The sequence below is a fragment of the Anser anser genome (genome assembly GCF_964211835.1).
Source record: "Anser anser genome assembly, chromosome: 7".
Taxonomy (NCBI): domain Eukaryota; kingdom Metazoa; phylum Chordata; class Aves; order Anseriformes; family Anatidae; genus Anser; species Anser anser.
In genome coordinates, this window is record NC_139727.1 from 16,511,564 (window position 1) to 16,525,906 (window position 14,343).

Sequence of the window (14,343 nt, forward strand, 5' to 3'; positions counted from 1 at the left end):
GTCAGTTTTATGGGCTAAAAAGGAGACCATTGCATTTGTGGCCTTTGAGCTGTCTGGCCTTGAACTGCTCCAACACCTGCGCAGCGATACCCCTGCTGCTGGGGGAGGCGCTGCTGCAAGGGGATGGGCTGTCAGCACCGATGGGCTAGCACCGGTGTGTGAATGCCGGTCCCTCCACTCTCGCCTTGTTTCTGCTGGCTCGCCCATCTAAGGAGCTCCCTTTGGAGGCTCCCGTAAATGCCTCTGCTGCTCCTCAGGGTCTGGCCCCGCTCCGTGACCTGCTGCGTGCTTTAACTCAAAGTACACGAGCCACGGTGGTTGGAGAAGGCAGAGGTACAGAGCAGCCTGGACCGCAGCTCCTGGCCTCGCTTCCAGGAGAGCATGAAGGATGCCTGCTGAGATCCAGCACCGGCTCTCCTCGTGGAGCAGATGCTGGAGCCAGCTTCCCTCGTGGGGTCCCTCTGTCCTTTCGTCCCCTGAAGTGGTCCTTCCCTGCCCCGCTGAGCTGTTGCTAACTGTTGTTGGAGAACTGCCACTAACGCCCGTTTGTTTTCTTTTGCAGTGATGATTCTAACCCTGGACTGGCCTGTGTGTGTTATTTTACATAGAATATTTATTTTTATACAGTGTTCTTCTCTGAAATGCCAAAAGTTATGCATTTTTACAAATTATCAAGAAGCTGCATATTTTTTGTACAGAAAATACTAGATCTCCCTTCTTCCCTGTTTGTCGGTTCTCTGTATAATTCTTTGTCTGCTTTACGCTTGTTTTGTCATGGAGTACAGCTGTAATATTTACATGATACTTGTGCACACATGATGAATATAGGAACTTAATAAATTATTGCATTAAAAAGTGCCCAAAGGAGCTGCCCTGTATAGATTCAAAGGTCGTTTTCATTTTTCAGTCTGGAATCATTCAAGAGTATTTCTAAGTATTACATATTTTTATTAAAGAGACACACACAGGGTTTTGGTGGTAAAATAAGGGTGTTGCTGGCAAGACTTATGACAGCCCCCGTACATCGGGAACTTAGAGGTTCCCTGATGAATAATTTTGGAGGAAGCCACATTTCAGCACCACACTCAGGTAGCCAAGCACAGCCTGTGCCAGCCCCTGGGGCTGCTCCTCGGCCACGCAGAAAGGGAGTTGTCCCCACGAGCTGCAGACCTGGCATGTACGAAGAGCCTCTCGGTCTCCTGCCTCTGGCAGTCACTTAGCTGGATTAACCCTCACAACACTGAGTTCAGGAATTCAGACATCTTTCTGAATTGTAGGCCTGCAACTAGCTTGATTAAAGCTTCATTTAAAATTAAGCAGATGGCAGATACCTCGATGATATCCTAATGAATGGTTATTAGATAAACCGATCCACATGGCTCTTTTAATGCTAACCAAAGCCGCATGCAAATTTGCAGTGTGTCATAACTTGTGTGTGTACACCCTAATTACACTTCCTGTCCTGCTATTGTTAATGTCTCAAGCCTAAGTTACTCAACAAGAAAAAAATACATCATCAGACTAAGGAACATCACAGACCGCTTTTCTTACAAAATTAGCAAAAGAGTGTAAGCCTAAATCTGTTCCCTAAAACACATCCACTTTCCTTGGTCGTTCACAAAGGGTGAAGGACAGGTTGTAACCTGGGGCTTTAAGGGGGATACAGAGATGCTTTCAGTAATTAAAAATCCTCATTATCGGTACCCTCATGATGCTGCCGTATGGTTTTTACCACCACGGTTCCAGCAGTGCCACAGGAACCACAGGCTGTGCCCCCAGCTGCCTCTCCTGGCTACCGCTGTACCAGCTGAAGTGATCATGAGCACCTCCTGCACTTGCTCCTCAGCTGTTTTCAAGCTGCTAGCTGGTTGTTTGCCAGCTGCCTCCACGAAGCCTGTTAGCCCCACCAGAGCACGACGATGGCAGGATACATGCTTCTCTGGTGTGCAGAAGAAAAGGCTGGCCAGGGACTGCCCCAGGAGCGGAGCCCAGCCCCTGTCTGATTGAAAGCCGTTTGTCACCTCACCCTATCAGAAATTTATTGAGCTTCAGCTAAAAAACAGTGAGGTTTCTACCACCCTGCGTCCCATGCCTACAGGCTGTTCCCTGCTCAGATTGCTCTTGCAGTTAGGAAGCTCCATGTAACTTTCAAACTAAACTAATTTGTGATCTTTACAAACATTTCTTCTTATGCCAACATTGTGCTGTGGATGAAACTTTTCTATGTATGATGTTTTCATGAGATGCTTGGGGTACTGGAGCTGACATGGCACCAAAAGAAAATGAACTGCAGAGCACTGAGGGATTCTTGTTTGTTTTCTCAGTAAGGTCTCTTGTTAAGACCCAGCTTGTTGGTACAAAGCTTTGCAGCTGCTTAGCCAAGAACAGTACTCATTTAAGCAAGGATACCACACAGCTCTGGCGTTTTAATTACACACCTGTTGAACACAAAGCAATAAAAGCCCCTCCAGGTACACTGCTGGTTTTGAAAGGTGATGGTAGTGGCAGCAGGGAGTTTCTTCTTTGCTCTTATAGCATGTAGCCCACAAGGTAGGTGGTTTGAACGCTTCAGTCCTTTCTAAAAATGCTGGCTGTAGTTAATTCTCAAAAACTGATAGGTCCGTAGAAGAACCTGCCAATACTTCTTGTTCCCTTTGCTGTGAGTGGTGTATTTTTGTTTTGTAACTGTTGTGACTGTACTGCATGGGACTTTGCTTGGGTTTGCCTCATCTGAAAGCAAAAGAAGCACATGTGTGTTGTGTTGTCTTAACGCAGCTGCTGAAGGCTCCTCTAGGAGTCTCAAACTGATCCTCTGTCTGTTTTGGTTTATTGGGATGATTTTTAGGTGATATATTTGTGAGAGAGAAAGCTTCTGCCTGAGGCAGAGGGGACCTTGAAATGCAATTGCCGCAACTTTTAAAAGTACCTGACTTGTATCAGCAAAATGCAGGGGAGGAGTCTGACCAAAGGGGGCTTGATGCTCCCTACTTCCAGCTTTGCCCCAGCATAATTCCTTTGCCATCAGTGGAGGTGTTCCTGAGTTAACCAGGGCAAACCCTGGGAGACTTTGGTGCTACTCCTTTTGTATGACTCAGCTACTTTCTGTCAGCAAAGGTGTGTGCCTCCTAAATGCACGTGTACGTGGCATCAGCTCATGTGCTTGTTCTTATTACATTCCTTTTCTCTGTCTCAGATGGTTCTGTTCATAGCCTTGGTTTGTCTTCATGGTCGCTGCTGGGCTCTAAGGTGTTTATTGTGGGCAGCACAGTATATGACTTTCCGAGGCTTCCTTTTGGGTTCCCTTAAAAGCTGAAATTAATTCAGCAAAAAGCATTTTAAAGTTTTTTGAGACTGATGTTTCAGAGGAGAATCTACTCACTTGAAAATTCATTTAATTTTGACTTTAGTTTGAAAACCAGTAGTCCCTTTTATACCTTGGCGAAAACCTGTTTTTTGTTTCTTACCTGAAGTAGATAGCCCCTTGTATTCATAAAATCTGAAACCGCTGTACGCTGTGGGAACAGAGATCTCACCAGCCGCTGCTGATCAATCTGAGGTTGTGAGTCAGAGTGAAATTGTAGCGATCAGCTCCTCTTCCCAAACGTATGTGCCTTGCATTTCAAGAAAAACCTGACCAGCAGAGGCTGGGCTTGTGCCACTCCAAATCTAGCAGTTTAGTTTCAGGGCCTCTCCCTGCTGAAACCTGGGACCAGGTCGTTGTCACTGCTGAGTGCTGTTTTTCCAACTGGCCTGTTTCATGTGAAATTGTTTGTCTGCCCCTTCAAGGGTCAAACTCCTTGGCTGATAGCCAAAAAGTGAGAGAAACGAGGGTGGAGGAGTTTGGGAAATGACAGCAAAAAGAAAGGAGAAGAAGGACCTTCCTGAAGACTTGCTGGAGATGCTTTGCAAGTTCCCTCCCTGGAGCTTGGGAAGAGTTCTTCAACTGTGCGCCAGGAGTCTGTGCCCAGATAATGCCTGGTGGGGCCGTGGGAGCTCAGCGTGCCAGCGCTTCTTGCTTTGCTTTCGGCCTTCTCCCAGAGGCCAGTGGCAGAGTTTGAAAATGACACCGTTTGTGTTCTCTTTCTTTGGTCATTTTCACTTCAGTCTATTATTGTGGTCAGGCTCTTCCGATGAAGAATTGGGCTCGTTTTCCAGCAGCTGCTGTATAAATGAGTGCAAGATATAAACAATTTCAGTGGGGGGATCCTTTGATCCAAGAAAGAAATCCTTCTGGAACAGTTTTCTTTAGGAAAGTCAGTCAAGCTGCGCATGCTCAATTTAGAGTGCTGCTCCGAGGACATGAAAAACCTTTTCCTACCGTATCTGGTTCCCAGATGACAAACTTCCACCTGTATCTTTGATGATTCCATCTTTAACCTTTTCATCACAAACTTTTTTTCTCCTGGTAAATTAGAAAGGAATGAAGCCTTTTGCTGAAAAGGGGAAAACATACTAGATACTGAAGGCGTGAAATATCTTGTCAGAAAAGGAAAATGTGAAGTATGGATAAAACCTGGTTTCACTGAACAGTTCCTTTGCTTCCTGTATTTCTGCTTTGGTCTCCACCAAACACACTGGATGTTTTTTTTGTCTGGAGCCCTCCAGAAGTATTATTTTGCTGTCATATTAAGGCCCTTTCTGTGGGTACCTTTCAACAGATGTACTTCCAGATGGAAAATAAGGATCACAAGGGTCAAATCCCACTGTCACGTGTTCTAATACATTTATTGAAAGGCAATAAAGATTTGGCAAGGTGCTGAGGGGCGCAGAGGACATTTCCCAGCTACCTGAAGGTCAGAACATACAACTGTGGGTACCTCATACCAACTGCCACACAAACCTGCCATCAGTTCCCACTGCTGCAGGTTAAATCCTGTTCACGTGAACGTTGTAGTCTTTTCACCAGAGCTCTTCCAATACACTAAAAAAGCTAAAATTAATACTAAGTGCATATATTGTGAACATGACTCGTAACACTTCTTCTTCATTGAGTACATTGGGAATCCCATTTGTCCAAGCATTAAAACACACATTTAACTTTGAGTGTGTGATTGCCATTGGCCTAAATGATACTATTTGCATATTTAAGTGCTCTGGTGAATCGGGGCCATTATTATTAGAGTTAATGAATGATATCTAAATCATTAGGCAGAACTAAATGACAAGCAATTCATGCTGCTTCAGAGAGAAGGAGCTGATTTCAGGTTCAAAGTGATGCTTAATAAATCTGAGCAAGCCCCAGAAACGCAATAACCTTTGTTCAGATAGCCTTTGTCCACTCAGCTGGAATAGTCCCGACCTTCTGAGAAGGACATCTGTACCCCGCAGCCGTACCTTTTTGTCCATTGCATAGAAAGTATACTTTTAACGTAATTCAAGGCTTAAAAAGAGCAGGGGAAAAGTTCTACTTGGAGTTTGATCTAAAGAACACCTATTGTGATTTTTTTTCTTAACAAATGTGTTCAGTAAGCAGAATAGTAGGGGAATAAATTGTTTCAGTTAGGAACCAGGCTGATGAAAGGGTTAATCTATTTTATTTCTAATTCTTATTTTTTATTTCTTTGGGGGGTGGGGGGAGAAGGGGAGAACCTGACCAGAACTGCAGGCGGTAGGTGTGCTTTTTTCTTCTTTTTTAATAAAAAAAATTATGTATATAGTTTGATAATGCTACTTCTACACTTCTTTTTATTAACGATATTTTGGGGGCAATTTGTTTGCTCTTTTCTAGTGTTTCCTTTTAAATATATTTTTGATGAGCTTTTGGAATAAGTTTGTAAAAGTTTCTGACTCAAAATGTCCTAGGGACATTCCTAGCGTGTTGTTTTTTCTCCCAAAGTTCAAGAGTAAGATGGTGCTTTCCATAGGCAAACCGGTTTTCAGTGGGGACAAACGCATCCCCACAGGCTGCGCCTAGGGACCAGGTACCAGTGACCTCTCCCAGACAAAACGGTCTCTCCAAAACTCCATTTACAAAATTCAAAAGGGCTGCGCGAGGGACCAGTTGATTAAAGATGGTCTCTTTTGATTTTATATGGTCTGTCATTTAGAAATGAGTCTGGCAAGAGTTGCTGTGCCCTCTTCAGGAGCATTCTACAGCCTGAAATCTCAGACTTAGCTAGGAGGTAGCTCTGAGCTAGCAGTTCAAAAGATGCTTTCTTGAAAACAGCAAGCTCCTGGTTGTTACCTACCACAGTATCGTCGTCTCTCGCTGTTGTTTTCCCTCCTCTAGATCCAGCAGTGCACTTACACTCAGCTCATCTTCAGCCTTTGCTCCACATCGAACACGCATGCAAATGTGAGAGCCTGTTTCTTTTACACATCCCCGTTTTTCCCCTTGCCCTGTTTTTGTCCCTATTATTTCCAGATGTACCCATTTTGTCAGGGACAAGGACTTTTTTCTGCATTTTCAGAAAATCTGTGTTGGTCACAGTTTGATCATTTTCCTACTCATTTATCTGTCCTTCCTGCACTCCTTCCTCCTTTCTTGTAGCCCTTCATTGTCAAACACTTGGATCCAATGGAAAAAATCACAGCAAAATACGAATTAAGACCGTAGATATCTGTTAAGTTTTTGGAGTTGACTGTAAAGGTTCTACTGTTTAAAATGCTACGTGGCAAGACCAGTTTAGCTTCGTAGCTTTCTTATGATTATTTGCTTGCTGAAGTTATCAAAGAAAGAAGTGTTTTTTTCAAACAGAATTAGTACGAATATTAGAGGGGTTGTTTGTTTAAGAAAATCTTGCTAGACTTCTTTTTTCTTTGCTGCAAAACATGACTTTAACTGCTGTCACATGCTGAGTGTAGTAGGTTAGACATGTTGGTGGTAGGTGCAAGAGGATCGGTTGTGAAACTGATGGAAAGGATCTTGTGTTCTTGCTTTCTCTTGCAGGCTGTGTTTGTTAGTCCATTGTCCCTGGCGGGGATTTGTTGGGCGTGTGAAATTCCATTTTGTGATAATTCCATTGTTCTCTCACAGTAATGTTTCAAAACATTGCTTCAGTAAATCTTCCCTTCTGCTCTCCTGCAAGGATTTGCTTTTACCCTGGTGTTATGCTCAAGCTGCAGACCAAGCAGTCTTACCATCTTGGCGAGTCTTTTGAGGAGATGACGTGCTTCCTCGGAAGTCCACTGCCTCTTCTGCAGCAGTTACCTTCTGCTGGCTTGCCCAGAGGGGCAAGGGTTTAGTTTCTGCGGCCCCAGGCCCAGATCAGATGATAATGATGGCTGTGCTGATGCCAAGCCCTGTTTGGTGAGAACTCATTTTGGGATTATGCTTTGTAGCCCCCCCTACTTTTACAGAGGACCTGAAGTTGGGAGGGGAAAATGCCATCCTAGACTGGTAAAGTCATCCTGCCTGCTCTCTTTAGTGCCCAGCCACTATAACAGTGGTAGAAGCCCTCAGAAAAGGTAAGCAGCAGAACCAGACACAGTGCTGGCCATCCCTGCGATGGAGCAGGGGGCAGGTGTCGGAAACAGCACGCGAGGGACAGCAGCAGGAGCCTCAGCTACAGCACGGGCTCACCCTCAGTCACTTCCCACTTGTCAAACCCAACGGGATTACTTTACTTCTTCTTGCCCTTCACCATTTTTCATTTAGAGATAGGGTAAATTGGGGCAGAACATAGCTGTTGCATTCTCCCCGCCCTGTTAAGGATGATTGAGCATCCCTTTGATGCTGGGGAATGGCCTGACTCCACAAAATTCTCAGACTTAACGATGCAAAATTGACTCCAGATGCTCAGCAGCAGAGTAATGGGAGGGGAGTTGCTGATTTACAGGGAGAGCCTGCAGATGCCACGGGCTCGCTGGTGATAGAACTGACGGGGCACATCTACATTGCCAGTCAGTGCTGTCTGAGAAGAACAGGTCTGAAGTAGAAACCAGGTCCTGCTGAGGAACCACCTTGGCTCAAGAGGTTCCATTTGTGACTGTGGAGGCCTCGATTTTGTCTGGCCTCGCAGGCTGGCTGCCATTAGTGATTTGGATGCACAAGATACGCTGCTGAAGATCACCTTTGTGTTCAGCTTCATCTGCCAGGAACCCAGTCTGTATATTCAGTGACAGTTCTGTGCTGGGAGCCAAGGCAGAGCGTGTGAGCACAGGCAGGGGATCTGCTTTAGAAGCACACCTTTGATTGCGATATGTGCTGAATGCAGCCAGTGCAGAGCAGTGCTGTGCAGAGGTGACGCTCTCCGCTCCCCAGCTCACTACATGTGGCTGATGGTTTCCTCACTGGGTTTCTCCATCCCTGTTTATGAGCTCTGCCAAGAAAGGTGTGTCAAGTGGATCTCCCCTTGGTACCCAGAGCCCTCAGAGCACAGCAAAACACCTCCCTGGTGTCATTTTCCCACATCTGGAACACTTGTGTCATTGGCACTGCTTGTTTCTCATCTTCCTCTAATTTGGACACCAAATTCTTTGACACTGGGGATGCTTTCTGCCAAAGGTCTGCTCGTCGGCCAGTCAGTGTCAGTCAGGCGTTAATTCACTAATCCCTGCAGGAGAATGATTGCTGAAGCAATTTGTTACCTATCTGGTTTTCTTGAATTTTATAAGAGAGACTTTATTTTTTTTGGTGGCATAGAATGTACAATATTTAATGTAGCTGTAGTAAAGTGATGAGTTATGGGTAAATATCAACAGGGCATTGTTTCTGCATGTTCCTATAAACACTGATTGACTGAGACATTTAAGTCTGTATACACTTTTTACATTGGTTATATTGAACTCTTATTAATATTAAATATCCAATGTTGTTTGGCTTTCACGAATGTAAGTGCTGTAATGTTCTTTTGTATTACCAGTAATTATTATTGTCAATGTGCTGATTCTGAGACACTATTTCAACTCCTTTTGATGTAGTTCAGCTACTCAAAACTTTTTGGCCTGTAAGAAAATTCCACATTAAATAATTGCTAGAATGAAGAGAACAAAAGGCTGTTCTTTCCCATAATCTTTCCAGCCTCTGTAGGAGCTTCTTCAGCCAAAATGAGCATTTGCTTTCTCTTTTCTACTTTTTCCGTGGTAATAGGAGAACTTTGATTTGTTTTGTCTTTTAAACCTGGAAATTCTGAATTCCATGTTGAATGTTTCTAACATTATTTTAGAAAAGCAGAGGTACTGTTTTGTAGGGTTACACTCTGAGCTATGGCATAAGGAGTTACTGATCATAACAGAACTTAAAATAATTTTGTTTTTCTTTGTAAGTATTTTTACACTATTTTATAAGCAAAATGTTTGTGTGATTTTAAACTTAAAAGATATTAACAGATGAAACATTTAACATGTATGAGAAAAGGGATTCACTTCTGATGATTTCCATCAGTATGAATGAAAACTAGCCTACGATTTTTGTCAGAACTAGAACTGTGCCTCAGTTCCCCACTTCGCGTCCATTAACTAACTGAATGGTTTCACAGAAACCATGCCTGTCCTTAAGAGTAGGTGTGCGCTTAAGTTGCTGAATGACTGCTCAGTAATAAATGAAGTTCAGTTACAATAAAGTAACCCACAGCTTAATTATAGTGCCTTTAAAGCATTTCTACTTTCTTGCAAGCGATGGAAATTTTATACACTTAATCACCAAGTACCAAGTTATCAGATAAAGAAAACAGTACTTATCTTATTCTGAGGTGCTGTTTTATATTATGAGGAAAATTGCTATGCGAGAGCTGTGTGTTGGTATTTTAAATGCCTTAGCCTATTCACTGCATCATGATGAGAATAAACCTGGGGGATTCCAGGAGGAAGTTTGGGGAATGGACTTCTGGAAAACCGAAGGAGAGCTGGAAAACCAGGCAGGAGGTAACAGAAAATGTCTTGGGCTGGATGATTGTTCCGATGGTTGGCAGACCACCCTATTTGGTGTGTCATCCCATCGTTTTCCAAGAGGAGTCTGGTGAATTCCCTGTGCCTTGTGTTGAAGCTTTACTCCGTGGTGTCAATGTTTTAATGAGGTTTCTATTTTAATCTGTGTGCCATAATATTCCAGTATGATCTGCATTTGTTATGTCTGATGTACATACTTTCTTTTCCATTTTATAAAAATACCTGTTTACTTACATGAAGTTTCTGTCTCTCTTTAAATGCCAGCTAATGCAAATCACACACCAGAAATTGGTGGCCCCTCTGTGCACTTGGGGGTGGTGTTCAGATTAAGATCCTAAGGAAAGGACGCCATCTGCTGTTCACCAGTCACCCCAGGAACTGTGGAACTAGGTGGCACATCTCAACCGATTTGGCAGGGGGGCAAAAGTCTCAAAAACCTTCTCACCAGCCTCGTGAAAACAGCTGGATAGAGGACAGAGCCCAACGTGGTGCCTGTGCTAAGGGAAAGGCAGCAATATCAGCTGAGCTCTGTTACTGGACACCAGAGACCCCGAATCCCCCCGCTACCTGACCAGCCTTATCGGAGCTCTTTCTGAAAACACAAAATAACAGGCTCAGAACCCAAAAGCTGTTGTCTAAGGGATCTGACCTAAAGTAAAGCATTTGATCAGCTTTTAAGAATCCCTGCTAATGGGGGGGGGGGAAGCAAAGAAAACCCAAATGACTGAGCCTTTGGCTGATGGTTTGAGGCTAGCAGCACCTGGCCTGTCGGTTTGGTTTTGGCATGGTAACAAGAGGGAAGGTGTCATTGGCCTCAAACGCTGTGACAGCCAACATGACCATCGCACTATGCCCCAGATATGTTTACCTCCTCTAACTCGAGACACATGAAAATCAGACACCTGCCTTGGAGCAAGGTTCCCTTGGCTCCCTTCTCAGCCAAAGGGGAGAAATGGGCAGCTCCAGGAACATCCGTCTCTGCCCCTCCTGGCTTTCTCTCTGCATTAACTCAAAGGGAAAGAGCCCATGGACACAGTGGCGTTTCCTTGAGAGGGAAGTGATTTGCTGAAAAACCTTTAGCTCTTGAGCTGTTAGACAGCAAAACTAAGTGCCTCGCTCCTGACCTCCTCTGGGTTTAGCTACGATGAGCCCTGGATCATGAGACAATCCTTAAGGATCTGGGTGGTTAACAGGGACTGATGCACTAAGCTACGCATAAAAAAAAAAAAGCACATTATGATGCTTCAACTTGGAGAGGAAAATGCATTAGGAACCTATGATTCCCATTATTTCTTGGGGCTCTAAGGTCACTTCTGTTTTTCTTGTGTTTTTTTGTTTTGTTTTTGTTTTGTTTTTTTAAAGGCTCCTGCAAGTATAATCACTATACCTCGGGGGAGCAGTACATTTTGCACTTGTGCAATAAATGTTTTGGAAGTTAGCTGTATACTGCCCCTGACAAACAAGTGACCCAAATGAAGCCTTTCTATACATTTCCATTTATAGATCAGGTTGAGATTTTTTTTTTCACCTGAGGACTCTGTGGGGAAAAATAAAAAGCTGATTTATGATTCAAATTGCCTATTTTAAATCAAATTGAGCTGCAGTTATGAAAGTAGACAAATGTGCAGTGCTGTCCTGTCCTTTGAAGTTTCTCTGAGAAAAGCTCAGAGCATACTGGTCCTGTGCAGGAAGATACCGTGCTTGTAAATGTCACCAGAGGAGAAAGGGAATATCTATCACAGCTCCAAATCATACCAAAGGGGGTAAGTGCAAAGGGACAAATATTTTTACTAGCACAAGAACAACTACTCAGAAACAGCTACCAAAGATCCCTCTGCAAATTCGTGAGGAATGAGAAATAGAATCTAGTTTTCCGTGAGCTGTGGCAGCTTGCTACGAAAACATCCTGAAGCACAAATCTGATGTGATGCCTAGAGGAGCAACCTGATGACCAAACAGTGCGCTGATGAAGTGCTACACCCCTGCTCCTCCAACGAAAAGCGAAGTTCCACAAATGCCAGGACCCAATACCCTTAGAGCAGACGTCCCTGGGTGCCTGCTGGGGTGTGGTGTTCTCTGCATCTCTCTCTAGGCATCCCTGAAAAACCGTGCTGTGGTAGAAGCGTAAGCACGCTGTTGTAGTTTGCTTCAAGAAATGTGTGCGTTACAGACATAGAGGCTTTTCTGCCTCCTACATTGGGATCGGCAGTGTTTGGTTATCGTCTGAATCTGGAGCCAAACTTACCATTCTATCCATCCAGCTTTGCTTAAGCTCAGAGACTGAAACAGGAGTTTTATTTATTAACAACAAAGATACCTTCCTTTGGAGGTACAGGGACACGAAGCAAAAGAAACAGATGTGGCCTTTCTCGTCTTGTAGTGTGCCTCAGCTTTCTTAGCTAGAAGTCCCAACCTGTTTAATTATTCAGAGAAGCCATTCCATATGTGTGATCACCGTGCCACTTCTCCGTACACCTCGCCCGTTTCTGGCTATTGTTTCTGAGCTGTGGAGGATAAAACCCTACAGGGTATTCTGGAACTGAACATAGTGTTTTTTTCCCTTTTTTGTTCCCTTATTCTTTTTTTCTCTAATTCTAAAAGATTTTTGTAAATTTCAATTTGACAAAAAAGACATGATTATCAGGAATAACCATAACTATTTGAATATTCCTATTATATTAATATTTTTACTTATATGACTAATTGAGTCGAGACAATGATCTCTGCAGTCTGCATCTCGTGTTTAATGATAGGTAACAGGGATGAAAAATACTTTTTTTTCCTCTAATAAGCCACATTCAGCTTTTAGAATGGGTGCCTAGGCAGGAAACACTTCTCTCTTCTTTTTGCTTATGCATTAGCTACTTTGCAACTTTTTTTGAAGATATCCTAACCACCAATCTTCCTTAAAAACCATGCCAGAACCTGACGTGCACAAAAACAGTTTAATTCTGAAGTATATGCCAAGGTCTGGTTTCACACTAATACTACAATAAGAGAGTTCAAAAAAAGGATTTAGTTTTCCTGCTTCCTTTAAGAAGAGCTTGCTGTGCACAAAATACTAGCATATTAAAGTTGTAAACGCTATGGAGGGTGTGTGTGTGGGATTCAGAAATAGCTCAAAATGGGGAAAAGTCATAACAGAAATACGGATTATTTGCAGAACTCAGTTATTATATCTGTTGTCTACTGCCATAACATACGCACACCAACTTTTATTGTGTTAGGCTGTCCTAACAACATGACAACACTTGTACTGATTTGATAAAACTCCTGGATTACACGGGGCAGTAAGACAGAGCTTTCAGAGTACTTGACATTACTGTACTGCCAGGCCAACCCTGGATGCCTGCCAGCCTAAGCAAGAGTGAAGCCGTATCTCTTGGTTCTGGCGCTATGAAATATTCATTGCAATGTTTGAGATATAACAGCTTCTGTCCAAAAGCGAGAGTGCCATAAACAGGCTGTTATTCCACTCGCTGGTGAGTTAGGCAGGCGGCAGTCTATAACTGCTCTGTCAATAGCTATGTTGTTTATTTTGACAAAGGAACAGATTGTATTTGCACTGGGAAGGCAACTGGCAGATGGTCTCTGCACAACCTAGGGAGGGCAGACTCCGCTCCTGTTGATGGTGAGGAGAAGCTCCTGCTTAATCCAGCGCTGTAAATTTTCCATTTGAGGAATGCAACTTATTCATGATCTTTCCCTGAACAAGTTGATCTGACAGACCAGAACATAAAGCTGTTGTGACCGAAAACCTTGGGCTCATCCCCTGCCTACCATGATGGTGAAGATACCCGCTGCCACAGAGGCCTCGTCGAGCAGCGTAAGGGACCTGCTAGCCACACTCCCGTGCAGCCTCAGCATTCAACACCGAGCTCAGAGCTGGGAAGAAAATATGTGTGTCTGCGCTGCTCTAAAAAAGGTGGTTCTGAAAGCTACCAGGTGGTAGCTCTCTATCCTTGCTGGTCTGCATTGTGGCTTGTGAGTTGACGGCCACTTCTAAGGCCCTGCACGCACAGCTCACTAAGCACACAGGTCTCCTCCGTGCTGGTGCTACTTCCCTGGACACAGAACCCCCTCCCAGACCACGATCCCCAAAGAAATAACGTAAGCAATAGCAGAAAGCTGCTGCAAAACAGGAAAGCCCGTCTCCAGAGAGTACCTGCTCTGCTGCCAGCGGTGTGGCGACTTTTGCAGGGACACGACGGCTGCTGGGACGTGTGGCTCTTGCTGCAGAAAATGGGAGCAACTTGTCATGGGTGATAAAGAGAAAAGGAAGAATTAGATTTTTATTTTAGGGAACACAAAAGCTGTATGAGGAGGCCGCAGCCCCGCACACCCAGAGGAGCTATGCCTCTTCTAGGACTGGCATTTGATGGCCACATTCTACTATGAAAGGCAGATGTGAAGGAGCCACACCTTGACAACATTTTATTTCCTCGGAGCCATCAGAAAGGCACATACCCATGTGGTGGACCTGAAAATATGACTGCAGGTAATGAGAAGGTTGTG

The 14,343-nt window shown here is 44.0% G+C and overlaps 1 protein-coding gene across 3 annotated transcripts in view; it reads left to right on the forward strand.

Moving 5' to 3' along the window:
* Positions 1-10,068, forward strand: part of COL13A1 (collagen type XIII alpha 1 chain) — a 99,400-nt gene extending 89,332 nt beyond the window's left edge. For all 3 annotated transcript variants that reach the window (XM_083844356.1, XM_083844354.1, XM_083844355.1), the window contains one exon: positions 563-10,068. In XM_083844356.1, the coding sequence (XP_083700482.1) occupies positions 563-565 (3 nt within the window). In that variant the 3' untranslated portion in view covers positions 566-10,068. The remainder of the gene's footprint in view (positions 1-562) is intronic.
* Positions 10,069-14,343: the final 4,275 nt, after the last annotated feature.